This window comes from Dendronephthya gigantea, unplaced genomic scaffold (genome assembly GCF_004324835.1).
Source record: "Dendronephthya gigantea isolate DGI-Jeju-01 unplaced genomic scaffold, DenGig_1.0 000384F, whole genome shotgun sequence".
NCBI lineage: Eukaryota > Metazoa > Cnidaria > Anthozoa > Malacalcyonacea > Nephtheidae > Dendronephthya > Dendronephthya gigantea.
In genome coordinates this window covers 58,857-75,524 of record NW_021163394.1, presented here as the reverse complement: position 1 = coordinate 75,524, position 16,668 = coordinate 58,857, and the positions used below count along the sequence as shown (strand labels likewise).

The 16,668-nt window shown below is 36.8% G+C and overlaps 1 protein-coding gene across 1 annotated transcript; it reads right to left on the bottom strand.

Moving 5' to 3' along the window:
• Positions 1 to 6,872: 6,872 nt before the first annotated feature.
• Positions 6,873 to 13,429, bottom strand: LOC114542728. The gene is made up of 9 exons (XM_028562199.1): positions 13,373 to 13,429; positions 13,205 to 13,252; positions 12,504 to 12,564; positions 11,069 to 12,329; positions 9,805 to 10,283; positions 9,342 to 9,410; positions 8,476 to 8,517; positions 7,505 to 7,561; positions 6,873 to 7,021 (listed from the first exon to the last, which is right to left on the bottom strand). Exons 1-9 carry the CDS (start codon positions 13,427 to 13,429, stop codon positions 6,873 to 6,875), a joined length of 2,223 nt encoding a protein of 740 aa, XP_028418000.1.
• Positions 13,430 to 16,668: the final 3,239 nt, after the last annotated feature.

Sequence of the window (16,668 nt, the reverse complement as noted above, 5' to 3'; positions counted from 1 at the left end):
CGAGACGCACTTAGGCATTGAAGAGACAAAATCACTAATTCGTGAGAAAATATGGTTTCCGCAAATCGATAATCGAGTAAAGGACACAATCGAACAGTGCATAGCCTGCCAGGCTGCAGATAGACCAAAACACCCGAATCTCTACGCATGACAGAAATGCCAGAACTACCATGGACAAACACATACGTAGACTTCCGTACTATGGACCACTACCGACGTCTGAATATCTTTTAGTGGTAGTGGATAGATATTCGAGATTTCCAGAAGTGGACATTGTTCATTCGACACGAGCTCAACCATAATTCTGAAACTGGACAAAATTTACTCTGTCCATTGAATACCCGACACAATCATATCTGACAATGGACCTCCCTTCAATGGAGACGAATATGCACGGTATATGAAAACCCTTGGCATTGAAACTAAGTTCTCAACCCCTTATTGTACTGCGTGAACTGGCGGCGTGTAAACATGCCTCACAGCACAATCAAGGAAATCATCAAATTGGTGCTGTTTTCTTAAACTTTCAACGTTTTTAACGAACGAAAATCTTTCTAATCTTTATTATGATGGAAAGAGAGTTAAATGGAATGGAGATTTGAATTTACTGAAACAAATTACATCTGAAACCTTTCGCCTCGATGGAAAATGGTCTTCGCCTGGTGGCAAAAGAAAGAAATTTGTTAGCTCGAACACAGATCTCAGTTTTACTTGGTGTCCGGACAAACAAAACTCGTTGATCTTCCAAGGTAGGGACGGCGAGGCTTTAAAGAGTGTTTGTATAAATTACTGTGAAGTAAAACAAAGTAAATCTGAAACCGATTTTTCAAACGAACGTTGTGAAATTGATCGCTTGAGTGCTGATGACAATATCAATATATGTGCTCCTGTTCATATAAAAAATTCAATCCCGATTTCGGCCGTCGAAGGATACGTAGCTGAGAATAAAATCCAAGCTGAGAAATATGACAGCCGTGAATTGGATCTTCCTGCGCGTGAATGTGGTTGTCAGTGTGGCGCACTGTCTGCCGAACTCGAGGGAGTCAAGCTTGACATGGTTATTATGAACAAAAATATAGAGTCAAAAATATTAGCGGCCGTTGGCGTTCTAGTGAAAGATGAGAAAGACGAAATTGTTCGCCTTAAAAAAGATCTTGATAATGAAAGAGAAAAGTGCGAACGTCTCGAGAGCGATTTAGCCACTTTAGTTAGTGGAAGAAACCATGAAGTATACGAATTAAACAAAACTATCGCCTCCCTTGAGAACGATCTCAAAGCGGCTAAAGTAAACAATGAATCTTTAAAGGCAACAATTATGCACATATATTTAGATAAACATCTGAAACCAAACCAATGCGAAACCTCTCCAGTCTCAAATGTATATGATCAAACTAACGAACACGATCATACCGACAACCTATGTTAAATCAGCCAAATGAACATGATAAAACCAATTACGATCGCTTAGCTGAGGCGAGCGAACCGATAAGTGGCAATACGCATCACGATTGCATTAAGCCGAACCAACGCGAAACCTCTCCAGTCTCAAATGAATATGACCGAACTAACGAACACGATCAAATTGACAACCTAAGCTTAAATCAGGCCAACGAACACGATAAAATCAACTACGATCGCTTAGTTGAGGCGAACGTATCGAAAAGCGACAACACGCATTATGAAAGCAATAAGCTCAACACATTGCCCACATTGTTGCCTTCGGCTCCGTGTAACAACCCGAAACCAACATCCAAACAAAATCCGGTCAAGGTCAACGAAGATGAGAATAACAACTAACCTAACTGAAGAGCACCAACATTGTAATCCCACAACACAATCACCAGACTGGATTAATATGTTGCCATTGATCGAAATACCATCATCGAGTAAACCTGAGCCTCTCGGGGAGTGCGATTATGTTACTCGCAAACTAAAAGTCTGCCAGAATCCTCCCGAAAAGCCAAGTCCGACAGAAATATCCAAGCTAAATCCTCGAACCACAACTCATTCCTCACAGTCTTCTTCTTTTTTGGGGGACTCCCTCTACCATACCGGGACAAACGTGGGAAGCTACACTAAATGCCTCGGTACCGGATAAAGTTACGAATGAATTAGAAATCCCAAAAGAAAATAGCCAAATCCAAGTCAGAATTACAAACCGTGTTTATGGAAACCGGCAAACTAAAACCGAAAGGACGTGCAGAGGACCACAAAATTTTAAAAATAATTTTAATAACTACCTCACACCAAGCATTGTGGCACAATCTTCAACCTTACCACAAACCTCTAATCAAGTATCATGTAATTTTGTTCCCCGAATAATGCTCTCAAACACGATGTCCCTAGTACCTAAATTGGTGGAAATACAAGAGTTTCTGTTACGAAAATGCGTTGACATTGGTCTCATTACGGAGACTTGGCTCAACGACAGAATTAGTGACTCTATCGTACATATTGATAGTTATATTATTTTCCGGAAAGATAGACTAACTAAACAACATGGAGGAGTTTGTATATATCTTAGGGACGATTTCACGTACGAATTACCTGAGAATCTGAACTGCTGTCAAGATCATGAAATTCTTTGGCTAAAGCTTAACCCAAAACGATTACCTCGGGGATTTTCATGTTTAATTGTTGCTGTGGTGTACCATCCACCGGGAGCAGATTCCCAACTTATTACAAACCATCTCTTTCAGAGTCTTTCTGTAGCGGAGTCAATGTTTCCCAACTGTTGACTTATTGTTGCAGGAGATTTTAACCATCTTAATGTAAATAGTCTGCAACGACATTTCAATTTAAAGCAGTTAGTCAAATCGCCAACAAGGGGCTAAGCTACTCTCGATTTGATCCTTACTAACAAGGCTAATTTCTTCTTACAACCCGAAATTAATCCACCTTTCGGATTATCTGATCATAGCACCGTACTGTTGAAACCAAGAGAACGCACTCGTGCTACGTCCACAAGGAAAAAAATCCTTGTTCGTGACAAAAGACAGAGCAAAAAAGATTCCCTTGCCCGATACCTGGCTAGCCTTAATTGGCCCCAATTGTTGCACCAAAAGGATTGTGAAAGTATGTTATCAGTTTTCGATGAAACTGTAAAAATAGGAATGAACAACATTATGCCTATAAAGTCTATTAAAGTCTATCCTAAAGACCCACCTTGGATGACTATAAAGCTCAAGGAACTTATACGACTACGACAGCTTGCCTTCCACTCTAATAAAGAAGGTAGCGAACATGAATATAAATCGTTGAGGAACCAAGTGAATAGAGAAAGGAAAACTAGCAAAGCAAAGTTTTACTCATCAAAGGTTGAAGATCTTAAAGGAAAAAACCCCAAACAGTGGTGGAAGGAGCAAAAAAAACAGACTCAGGTGACCTTCTAAATAAACTACATGGAATTTCTGAATTACAAGATATACCACGTAGGGACATTGCGAAAAAATTAAATGCTGCTTTCTTGGAACCTCTCCAAGCTTTCCATTTACTGGACCCTACCACTGAACGCGTATCTTTGGAAAACGATCCAGACATCCTAGAACTCCCTGTTTATCGAGTTTACAAGTCCCTGACTCGTCTAAACAAACATAAATCTTGTGGACCTGATGGCATCTCAAATTGGTTATTAAAGGAATATGCTAAGATTTTAGCCGAACCTGTTACTTACATTCTGAACGCTTCATTTAAGGAGCAAAAAATCCCAAGCAACTGGAAACTCGCAGATGTAATTCCTATTCCTAAAGTTAAGAAGGTCAGCGACCCCCAAAAAGAGCTCCGACCCATATCTCTCACCGCGTCAATATCTAAGATAGCTGAAGATTTTGTTGTGACAGATTACATTAAACCATCTGTAATTAGATCTCTTGACCCAAACCAATTTGGAACTATACGTGGCTCGTCCACAACTATAGCTCTAATTAACATGCTCCATAAATGGTTAAACGACACCGATGGTACTGGTGCCACTGTTCGAGCGATGTTTTTGACTTTCGTAAAGCCTTCGATCTTATCGATCATTCCTTGCTTATAACCAAACTAAAACAATTAAATATTCCGAACAGTATTTTAAATTGGATAATAAGCTTCATCACCGGCAGATCACAGAGAGTGAAGATAGGATGTGACTGTTTCTCAGATTGGGGCCTAGTGAGGTCAGGGGTCCCCCAAGGAACAAAGTTGGGCCCTTGGCTGCATGTTTTTAATTATGATAAACGATCTTTCTACCGCTTATCCTTTCGATCTATGGAAGTACGTTGACGATTCAACTGTTTCGGAAACTATACAGAAAGGAGAACAGAGTTGTGCCCAGCTGCATGGCTGTTAATGAAGTTAACGAATGGTCTAAAAAGAATCTTTTCCAGTTGAACTGTGACAAAACAAAAGAACTTGTTATCAGCTACAGCAGACAAAATAAAAAAGAAATTTGTCCACCGGTATTGATTAATGGTCAACCAATCAGAAAAGTAACAAGTGTGAAACTCTTGGGACTAATGCTCAACTCGCGCCTTTCCGAAAGAGTGCTTTCCAAAAATTTTACTTCTTGATTCAACTTAAACGATCTGGAGTAGACACTGCCGATATAGTACAATACTATTGTGCATGCATACGTTCAACATTGGATTATGCCTGTCCCGTCTTCCATTACGCCCTCCCAATATATCTGAGAGAAGATCTGGAGCGCATCCAGAAGAGAGCGTTGAGGTGTATCTTTCCGGGTGTTTCGTACTCTACCGCCCTGGAGTTAGCCAATATTCAAACCATTGACGATCATCATGAAGCGCTCACCAACAAACTATTCCAGAACATAAAGGAAAGCCCAGATAATAAATTGAAACATCTACTACAGCAAAGTCATGATTCTAAAGCTTATGACCTGAGGGTACAATACCCCCTAGTAGTACCAACAACTAGTACTATGGTAGTAAAGCATATAATCAGTTGTATAAGAAATGTCCATCTTAGGTTACTTGACCCGTTAGGTGACCTTAAACGTCCTATACAAGGAATTTTGTAAATATAATTATAGTAGAACTTTTAATATAGTAGTGTAACCAAGATTCTTATACATGTAATAATAGCAGAACTTTTTATACTAGAGTAATCATCCTATATAACGAATTTCTTATATATAATTATAGTGGATCTTTTAATATAGTAGTGTAACCAAGAATCTTTGTATATATACTAATAGTAGTAGCTTTACTATACTAGTGTAACCAACCCATGTAATAAGTCACGCAATTCAGTTTCTGCTGCCATGTGATCTTAATTTCAATCAATCAATCAATCAATTTTTTTTATTGGCCTCAAGGGAACGCAATGGTAGAAAGATTCATGCAACCGTTGGGAAAGGCACTAAAGACAGCAAAGCTAGAAGAAAGACCATGGAAACAAGAGTTATATCGTTTTCTCTTCAATATCGGACAACCCCGCATTGTACCACAGGTGTACCATCATCAAAACTATTATTTAATCGTATTGTAAAAGGAAAGATCCCAGTGATCACGCGAAGGAAAGTCATGCATTAAAAGACACAAAGAAGCTCGAGACAACGAAAGAACAAAGAAGGAAAGAAATAAAGAACGCTGATCATAAAAGAAATGTAGAAAAGAGCGAGATACATGTTGGTGATTATGTGTTAGTTCGACTTCAACAGGAAAAGAAAAACAAACTAACAACGAATTTCAACCCAGAACCATACAAAGTTATTTCAAGGAATGGTGTAGAAGTAACAGCTCAACAAAAGAATGGCCACAAAGTCACAAGAAATATATAGCATTTCAAGAGTAATATAGTAATGCTAATAATAATAATACGGACACGCCCAGATGGGAATTGACATTAATCTAAAAATATAGGGATTATTGTAGAGGGAGTTAACATCATGCAGTCGAAGCGAAAGGAATAAAATATATGTGTATCTATACGATATACGAGAGAACATTATAGCTATAAATTATAAATATTTTTTCTTACAGACCTATCATACGGGAAGGTTTTCTATTATGAGAAAGTAAATGGGCCGTTGGAAATTTCTCTAGGCAATCACAGGAACCATTTAACCGGAGGTGATGCTTGCCATATAATTAAAATACTTAAAACAGGCCCTCTTAATTTAACACGACCAAATTTGCTTTTTCAAAATTCTTCTCATACTGCATGTAAAGAGTTATAGATGAATAATAAATGTATTTGATTGTGTCACTTGTCTAATTGAATTAAAGTTGTTCCGCAAGTCACTGTTGAACTTGAGGAACTAAGCAACACCATTGCTACTATAGTTAGTTGGGCAAAAAAGGAATTCAATTTGAAGCTGTCCATTACAGAAAAAGATTAAAATTAAAGAGAATGATAAATGAATAATTAATATATGAAAATTACCTTTGCTATTTTCTTTTAAGCCACTGCGATTTTGCGCGGGTTTTTCAGATTGCCCTATGATAGATTAGTGTATTTATTAGTATAGATTAGTAAAATCACCATGGTTGGGTGCGAATTTTTGCAAAGTACGGCAAAAGCCGTGCTAAGGTAATTTACAAGTTGGAAAATTTTTCAAAAAAGTTGCATTACAAATGAAAGAGTATAACTAATTAGTTACATATTTCGCACCTATAACACAAAAGTACAAAATTAGTGCCCATGCATATACCGGGTGCACCAGAAAAAAGTATACAGGTTTGACGAGATATTATGAGCTATTGGGTTCAGAGTTGTAAATAATTATTTGTGTAGAGGAAAGCCTAACTTAAATTTTGGTATATACAATAAATTTGAGTAATGGATGAGTAAATCAAAACGCCGACGTCATGCAGCAAATTATTATTATCGGTGATTATTGATGAGTGAAACCTTTTGTCTTTCAGAAATTATTTTCTCCCTCGACGAATCAAGACAATAAGTCGGCGACAGGTCGGCGTAATAGGCTTTATTTTTCTGTGATCACCGAATGCCATGTTGGTTTTGAAATATGGAAGAAAACCAAGGAAATCCTGGTCGAAATCACATTCTTTCACCTCTGAGAATTAAGTACAAAACCTTTTGAAAACAAGCTTTGTTTTTTGTCAGCCCCTTTTGGACTTTATTTATAGTTAAGAAATTTCAACGCGCTCGCATTTGCTCATTTTTCCTCCGCATTTGAGAAACAACATGGCATTCGAAAGCTAAACGACTGTTCTTTCATAGTATCAAAAGTGACTCTTGTTTCTAGGGTAATTCACGCACAGCAGCGCGTTGAAGTTGGATTATCTTTTTTGGAGACACCCTGTATACTCAGCCAGAACTAATGATTTTGTTACGATAATGATGGTTGAAGGCTTAGGCCTGTTTTCCACATGAACCTCATCGTAGCCTAACATAGCGTTTTGTTTTTTTCAAACTCGTTCGTAAGCCGCCGAGCTAACCTCAAGCATGCGCCAACAAGAATCTGGGCCAACTCTCACTTTGTTTTAAGACAAAAATTGTCGTTAAAATCAAAATTAAATGGATAACTTAGTCATACCTGGTAGCCACTCTCCGTCTGTTTCCTTTTGAAGTTTTGGCTTCTTTGATTTTGTCGCTTTAAAAAAAGTATCGATGATTAGTGATTAGTTACCATAATCACTGATTAGTTACCATAGCTTTCTACCTTGACTAAAACTACGGGGTGTTGTGAGTTTCAATTGCATTATTTCAATCGTGTTTTCCAAGCTGTAAAAAGTAATTTGATTTGATGTATTTGATTTGGTCCGTAAATTAGCAAAAAAGCTGCAAAAATTCCTTTCGGTTAGTGAATTGACTAGCTGTATATTTATGTTTCTTCTCAAATTCAGGGCCTGCAGTCGTTTTTAGCTCTCAAATTCAGGGCCCCGCGGATCGTGTTAGAGAGTGGCGACTCTCTAACACGCTCTCTTAGTGGGAAACTAAATTATAGATAGATATCGTCCTTCGTGAAAATTTCTATTGCTCCAACTCCCCTCCCTCTCTATACGCGGTCTCTGATATTTCCCTTCTACAACATGACGCACAAATAATTCTAAGAGGATTGGGAACCATGGACTGGGATTTGGAGGACATCTCGGCATATTTAGGAAGCTTACTCAGGATTTTTACGAAATTAAAGCAACCTTAAAACTGAGCAAAAACTTGAAAGTTGAAAACCATCTTGAAATTTTATATTTTTCATTTGCTGAACTATTATCGTTTCCTGCTGGATCGTAAAAAAAACAGTAAAAATTCTTATTTTTGCTGAAACTTGCCTGCTCAATAAAAAATTCTGATGATGCCCCTGCTAATTGTTAAAACAAGGCTGTAAAAACTGATATTGCAAATTCCCAGCAAAAATGATGGGGATGTTTTTCCTCAATGAAAAATTACCCGTGACCATTACATGAACAATTTTATCCAAAGATACTTTTTTTTCGGTTTGCTGTTTTGCGCTCCTTCATTTTTTGTTTTGAAATCTAGCTGTTATGAAATTTAGTTATAACTCACCTTTGCTTTTTGCTTCAAAAGCATTGCGTTTCTTTGTTTCCTCTGGGATAGAAAAAACAATGTGTGGTTAAGTCAGTGAAGCCAATATAACATAATTTTTTTATTTAATATCATTTCACTGCAATAAAATTATGGTTCTAGATGAAGATGAACATTGCATGATCATTGCCAGTTTTGTTGTTTTCAGATAATTTTATATGCGGTTTATAAAAATTAATGGTGGATCTTTTTTAGATCTAGAAAAGGTCCTTGGTAGGTGTATAGAAAAAAATTTTTGTGATCTGCATTTTGAGATCTGTAATCTGTATTTTAAGTTGAAATAATAGCTCTAATGACTTTTTTGGATCATTTTGCAATTACCACAAATGTGTTGAATCGTCTTTAGAATGTCTATAGATATGTTCTAGAATTGTTTGCAACAATATATTCTACAAACAAAAGTCAAACTGGAGATATGTATTCGGGTAAAATTGTCAATTTATTAGACGTGAATTACATTTTAGAATGGACTAGGAATGGATTATCGCCATTTCGGGCGTTAGTATATTACCAACTGTAATTATTGCGGCACAATGTATGACGGTTGCGACTCATTCTTTGAGAAATCTCAAGACATTGTAAATCTAACAAATAGATGATCAAGACCATTTAAGGCTTTTACCTACGATAATTCCAGACTTTTTCCAAACAAATGCTTTGCATGATAATGATGTATATTTAATGTATGATAATTGTTGTATATATGTATATTTCTAAAACAAATGTAGATACTTTAAAGACATTTGCATGACTCGATCAATTGGCTAGCATTCCCTTTGGAACAATTTAACTACATTTCTATTCAGTAAGTAGCTAATATACCGTACCTTGAGCCAAACTTGTTTCCCCGTCGTCATCACCTCGTTCATCATCAGTTAGTTCTGGCTCAGATATGTCTAAAGTATATATAATTAATTCGTTAATTCAGTAATATATAATATTAGGCGACTCAACGTGTTCCATATCTCGATCCCTAGATTAACTTAATTTACATGAACTATATCCATGAATGCCACGATCGCGTAGAAAAACCTGTACTTATTCTAGCGGCGACACAAAATTATAATCCTTATTCACTCTGGAGGATCCTTGTTCTACGCAGCAAATACCCGTTTCAATAAACTTGACAACTCTCTATCATAACCACGTGGCATGTCATATGAAAGTTTCATTTGTATTATATTGGCTTGGTTGCATCGTTGCGCCAAAATCGGTATTGTTGTAGGAAATGCATAACGTATTGAACCTAAGGATTGTATCATTTTCTTTCATCCTACAGTCATTACCTACCGTCAATCGATATTTCATCCAATGACTTGCCCTTCAACGAACTGGCCTTCCCACTATCTACTGCCAATAACAGCTTGCTTATCTTTGCAATTTCAATAGTTGACTCGTGGAGCCGATAATATTCGCGATGTGTGCGAATATCATGCCCCAGGTGTCGTGCAAGCCAGTCCATTTCCTTTTCTTCCAGCGATAAAACCTGTGTAATCGTTGCGATGTATTTTCGCAGTTTGGTGCTGGTTATCACATCAGGATTTTGAAGTTCTGGCTGGCATTCAAGGGCACATTGTCTGAGACAGTCCCATCCTCTCAGTGGCTCCAACGAATCTCTATTTACTCTCGCAAATACGTATCTGTTTTCTTTGTTTACTCCCACCTTGGAGCGAAGAGAATTAAGCAGCTCTATACCCTTTGTAATTTCTGGTGTCAGAATTATTGGAACTTTTCTGCCTCGTTTGCCTCGGGTTTCAACCATATTTAGCCTATGGAAATTGGAAAGGGAGAAGATTGTATCATTGTAGTATGTAGTATTTTGTCGATACATACTTCATGCAAAATAAAAAATTTCATCCAAAATTAAGTCTAAAATAAATTTAAACAAGCAGGTTATAGCTGATTATGAAACAAAGGGATCCACTTTGGTTCAGTTGCACGTAATGAATGCATATCAGCAATATAATCTAACACGTTCATAGCACAATATTCAATAAGAATTTCTTAACTTATTTTTTATTGCATGTATCCTGTCAATATTTTACTCGCTATTGTATTCTAAGCCTATTATTGTTTGCGTTTTTTTGCGACACCCTGTATATTCGGCGACAACGCGCAAAACGCCACCGCAACACTTGATCTTGGGAGACTGTCAACTAGCTCCATTTGCGACAAGCTTAAATTAATAAGCTAAAATCATTAGCAGGAAATGAGATCACAACAGTTTAGTTAAAATTCCGCATGCTGCCTTAAATCCTTGGCCTGACCGGGGATGTTAAGACAGCAATTTCCTTGCGATAGTAACTCCTAGTAATCGAATGTTTTGAATAGCAACATTATACCATAAGACTGAAAGAAAATTCTGTCTTCAGATAATTCTGTCTAGTATCAGACAGACATCTCCAGATTCCAACATTTCGTTGCGGATACAAAAGATTACGCAGGTTTCCGGATTCATACGAATTTGGATATGTGTGGACAGGGTCATACCGGGTGGAGTAATGCTGTCATCAGTGATTAGCATATTAGAAAGAAGTAGATTACGTGTACGTACCGCTCCGATAGCCGCTTCTCCAATGGACTTAAGCTCGATAAGATCTCTGAAGTCGCGCATTTGGTCCATTCCGGTATCTCATCGTACGACTTCAGTAATAACTTGGATGCTTCGCCGCCTCTTCGTTTATTCAGCATCACAATCCTTGCCAAAAGCAGCTTTGCAAGAGAGGTCCAGTTTTTTGCTATCGGCAATTCTTCCAGTTGACTTGTTTCACTCGCGATTTCTTCGTCAAGGAACTTCCGCAGTTTCGCTATATCCTCCGCCAGAGGAAGGACTTGGACCTTATTGTACTTCCTTTCTTTCAGCGTTGAAATGGAGTGATGGGAAATCTTATATTCCCACTCTGTTGACATGATTTTCAGGAAGCTCTTTATGTCCTTTACTTGGTCTGCGTTCCTCGCACGTAACGCTTGGTTATGTAGGAGAGAGGCGCATTTTTTGATGGAATAACCGAGCTTCAATGCGAGCGACGGGATATTAACGTCAAGCTGACCGTTACCTGCCATAAATCCAGACGTCTCCTTAACGGCTTTTACAATCGTGTCGAATTTTTCCGGCTTTATGTAGTCGCATAACTGAACCGCTGAATTCTTTTCCTCGACCATCAGATGCTTCACCAAACGACCCAGTTCTCTCATCTTTTGGGATACAAATTGGCAATCCCTTTCCCCATCTTTCTCTAACAGCATTATTCCGAAAGACTTTATAAGCTCGTCCTTCCTTACAATATCCGCGATTTCGCCGCGATTCATGGCAGACAATATTTTGTTTAAAGTAATATTATCACTGCCGGTTAACGTGGGGGCAATCAACAGTTTCGCGGTTTGCTGCACCTGATGCTTGCGTTCGTTCGTTACTGCAACATCGGATTTGTATTCGCAAGATGCGTGGTGTTTCCACAAGTCCCACTTTCGAAAGAAACCCAAACAAAACTCACAAGGAAGGAAGTCGTGAATGTCGCATTTCTTCTCATCCTGTCCTGGCCGTCTGACGATGATGAGTTCGCCTTCACCTGTCTCCAGGGTATTCATATTGTGATGATAATCACCCTGTAGACGAAGCTTCGTTAAAGCCTTTTTTCGGTTAACCGAATTTTTTGTGTAGGTCAACGCCGATACGACATCCGCTTCATCCTTGTGTCTTGTGGTTAGATGCCTTGCAATCTTTGAGCACAACTCCCCGCAGTATGTGCATGCATGTTTTCTGTCATACACTCTTGCGTTATCTGCGGGTTTTTTGGTTGCGACAACTATATGTGCTGCAAAGAATAAAGGCATATGAATACATGGCCTTAATGAGAAACAGAATTTGTGATCAGCTGTTTTAAATGTCTAAAATAATTAGTATTATATCTGGTAAGTAATCGGTTTTGGTAAGTGCGTCATAGTACATATGTGTGTACCGGGCATTAATACAGGAGGTATGTATTTACCTTCTTTGTTTGAATTTACAGCGCAGTCTGTCACAGCGGCAGTCGAATTTTTTACTTCCTGCTAAAAAAGAATGGTATGTGTTTAACAAATATTCCGAATATTTTTTTCTTGTGGTCCGCAATCATATTTCACGATTTCTTGTAACCTGATTGGCTACGCGGACGATCCAAGCGAAAGTTAAATCCGTAGATTCAATGTTTTTTAAAGCTACCTTTTAAAAGGTTAAAACGAGTGGCGACAACCACAGAGGATGCTACTTTTCTACTTTTCTAAAACTGAAATCAGCGATGTTTTAAGGGCAAGAAAACTGCCTTAACTTCACTCGAGAAAATAATTAAAGAAAATTATTTACAGGCAGTCCGCAAAGAGAATTTTTTCAAAAATTGTTAAAAACGTCCTTTCGGGCATTTTTAGACCTCAGACAATAGATACAAATATAAATGCACCACAATAATTGCAGAGTTATAAAACAAGTTGGGAAATACAAATTAGATTTGTTAGGAAATATTTTGAAAACAGGAAATTTAAAAATATTCTGTAAAAGCGCTATGTAAGAAAAGAGAGACAACAAAGAAAAAGAGCTATCCTTTTAAAGTGCCTTATTGGTAGCCCACTCCATTTTATCCAAGGTTTACCATGCAGTGCATATTTTTGGCTCAATGTATATAAGTTTTTAAATTGTTTGATATGCTTAACTTACATCCGTTTGGTAATCTGCACACTCACTTCCATTGCAAAGCATGTTTTCCTAAAAAATAATAAAAAAGTTTTTTTGTGATTATGACAGGTATATAATATTATTACATTGTGTATTGCATTAATTGTCTTAAAATTATTTTATCCAAAGTAATTATATGCAGAGCCTTACATTCACAAATATATTTTTCTTTATCTGTTGTCCTTGTTCCTCCGTTCTGCTGGTCATACCTGCTACGTCTATATTGAAAATATGAATTACAGGTAATCATTTTCTATTACATTAATCCACAGAAAGGCTTTGCATTTTTCTATATACCAACAACCTTTCACTAATGCTTTTAATAAAGTTGGTCAGGTTGGTTAGTTGGTAATTAGCGAGGTTCAGATTTGAATTCCACTATCACTTGGCCTACTACGACGGTAGTCCTTTAAAAGTTGTCGCATTTGATTGCTTCATGTTTCCTTAAAGGTAGCAGCGGTATAGTGGTAGTGGATGCCAAATCTGAAACTCGCTAATGAAGAAGCCTTGGAAGCCGACTTTTACAAAGCATATTAGTAATTCCATATACTACCTGAGCATGTCATTTCAAGTTCATCAATGGCCACGCACTATAGCTTCCGACCTCAATTTCGTCCGATAATGTCGGATATTCTTCCCAGCAGGGCACAAACGAACTATGCAGTTGCACGACTTCCACGGAAACCCAACCTTCTGTTAGTTGGAAACCATGCACACTTTTGCATCAGACACAACCTTTCCAAGGCCGATCACTTTGCCGTTTTTTTTTTAATTGAACTGCAACACATGGGTAGTGTATTTATAATACATATGATTACTTGATTACCAAAAGTCGTCCACTACAGTCTTTTTCATCCGTATAGGAATCGTCAGGTGACGATTATATATATATATATATATATATAATATATATATATATATATAATTATATATATATATATATATATATAATATTATATATAATGTTTTCAAAAAGGTTGCCATATGGAAATATATGATAAATGAACGACCAGATAAGTGAACGAAATAAGTCATGTTTAATGGTCACGTGATTGATATTTATATATTTGTATATATATTGATAGGAACAACCTTTTGAAATACACATATATAGTGATGGTCAATCTTTGGACTAAATTGGTGATCATTCCCGTTCCTACCTTCGTCATTTGTAACTTGAGCATTGCCGTCCTTCTGTATACCCTTAATACAAACAGATGCTCCAGTTAGTATGTAATAATTTTCATAATAGACATGACTTTTTTACTACACCAAAATATAATATACATTTTGGTAAGTTTAGTTAAAAGTAGTAGAAATTAGTTTCTTGCAATCAAGAAAAATCCACAAATTTTCATAAAGACATTTTACGTCTTGCATTTCGGGTAGTGAATTTACGACTCTACGCATCCGAGAGCAGATGCAATGATAGAGTATTTAGTCTTCTTTTTGCACATACAGCTAAGAATATCTCATATTAGCTACTACTAATCTGCAAAATCAACTGAAAACCATACAATGAATAGAATGTCGTAGTTTAAACATTTAATCCATTGTTCTAAATGCGTTTGCCATTGAGTCGTCTAAGGGAAATGCCTTACAATTTCATCCTCATCATCAGTATAGATGTCAGCCACTCTTAACGTTGTATTCTAAATAAACAAACATAGGATCTACGTAGTAACATTTTTGAAATTAGTATTCATTATAGCACTACCCTAGCACTACTATTCACTATTTTCAATTAATAAAAAAAACATCCCGGCGATAACAACATTTTTAGTAATTAACAGGTATATATATTTTTAATTACATTTTTTTTGTTTCAAAAATATGATTTTATGAACACATTGTATGCATATCTGCTTACATGTTTGGCTTTGAAGTCGGCTCCACTCAATGACCACTCTGAAGAGCTTGATGAATCTTTTAAACAAGAATTTTGCCTCTTTAATCATTTTACGCGAACTATATTACGCACTTCTACCCTTTCAAAACCTACTTTTTGGAATACTATTTGAGAATATTTACCACCAATGTCTTCATCCGAAGATGAATCTTCGTTTGTGTGTTCCCGCAGCTTTTTTAATTTTGCTGAAGAGAAAGACGAATTTTTAATTTCATTTGTTGAATCAACGAAGCTTTCCCCATTAAATTATCTATTTTAACAGACGCAATAACAGGCTTAGCGAAGTTCATCGACCTGTTAGAGTTCTTGCAAATATCGAAGAAGGTATGTGTATTATTGATGTAACTAGTTCTGACCTTCCAGATCTTTTATTTTTCCTCCTAGCAATCTTTTATTACTCTTTTTCTGCCTTCTCATAGCACATGTCTTGATTTCGTTGCCATGTTCTTTAAAAACACAAGAAGTGTTGTAATACCTAATTCTATTCTTAAGGTTTAATTTTATTTTACAGCGTGACTATGAAAAAAATATCTTCAAAATTGAACATGAAAAGGAAATTAAGCATATTCCCTTACTGCCAAAACAATTCAGGCATGCAGTATGTTGACCGGAAAATGTTAAAAACGCCGCTATTGAGGCATAACACATTCAAACTGTAATCAACAATCTTTTTGCAAAAATAAATCCCATTTTACTAGTTTAACGCCTGCCGGACATTGCAGTTGGAAAAAATGCCATGCCATAGAAACAAGTACGTAAGGCCAAGTTTATACTTTGCATTTTAGTCCCGCCAAATAGATTTCGAACACTAAATAATAAAATGATTATGAGGCTTGTAATCACATCTATCATTTGAATTGCATTTGCTGCACCAAAATGCGAACATATAGACTACACCTCTCCTTGCATTAAGCTAATTCAAGAAGCAAAATTAGATTTTATGTTTCTCTCGAGTATAAAATTTTGAGGTCAGTTGCTTGCAATATCTTATAACTAAAGGGGATAATCTTTATTCGTTCGGACTCTTCATCCCTGAAGCTTTTTTATGAAACATTCAATAGTTAAAAAAGACACTTTTTTCTCATATAGCACAGAATTCTAGACTGCATCCTTTCCCTGCCTAATAATGACTGCACTTCTATGTTATATACAATTTTTCTTGCTCGCGTGGCTCAAAAAATTAGGCTTCAGTGTGATTATTTAATTCTTCATTGTAAAGTGTCCCATACCATGCAATCTCTAGTTTTAATCAGGGCACCTACTCCTAGTCAAAGCTAGAACCTGCACTATATTATAATGGATTAGCAAAGGCCAAGGAACACTAAGATGCGCAGTTTAATGCCTGTGTTTTAATTGACTGCACTTTCATATAATACCCGATTTTTTTTACTCAGTAAGCTATAAATTATTAAGTAAATACCTTCTATACTTGGCAGAGTATCCTCTTCGCTTCCTGCATTTCTGCTGCCATCCCTATTTTGCTCATCAACCACTTAAGAATACAAAAGTAGGTTTTAGATTGAATGTTTTAATCGAT

Coding starts and splice junctions, on each gene's coding strand:
- LOC114542728 (XM_028562199.1), bottom strand. CDS start 13,429: ATGACCAGCAGAACGGAGGAACAAGGACAACAGATAAAGAAAAATATA. Junction 9,411..9,804: donor GGATGAAATATCGATTGACG/GTAGGTAATGAC, acceptor TATATACTTTAG/ACATATCTGAGCCAGAACTA. Junction 7,562..8,475: donor TTTTGAAGCAAAAAGCAAAG/GTGAGTTATAAC, acceptor CTTTTTTTAAAG/CGACAAAATCAAAGAAGCCA.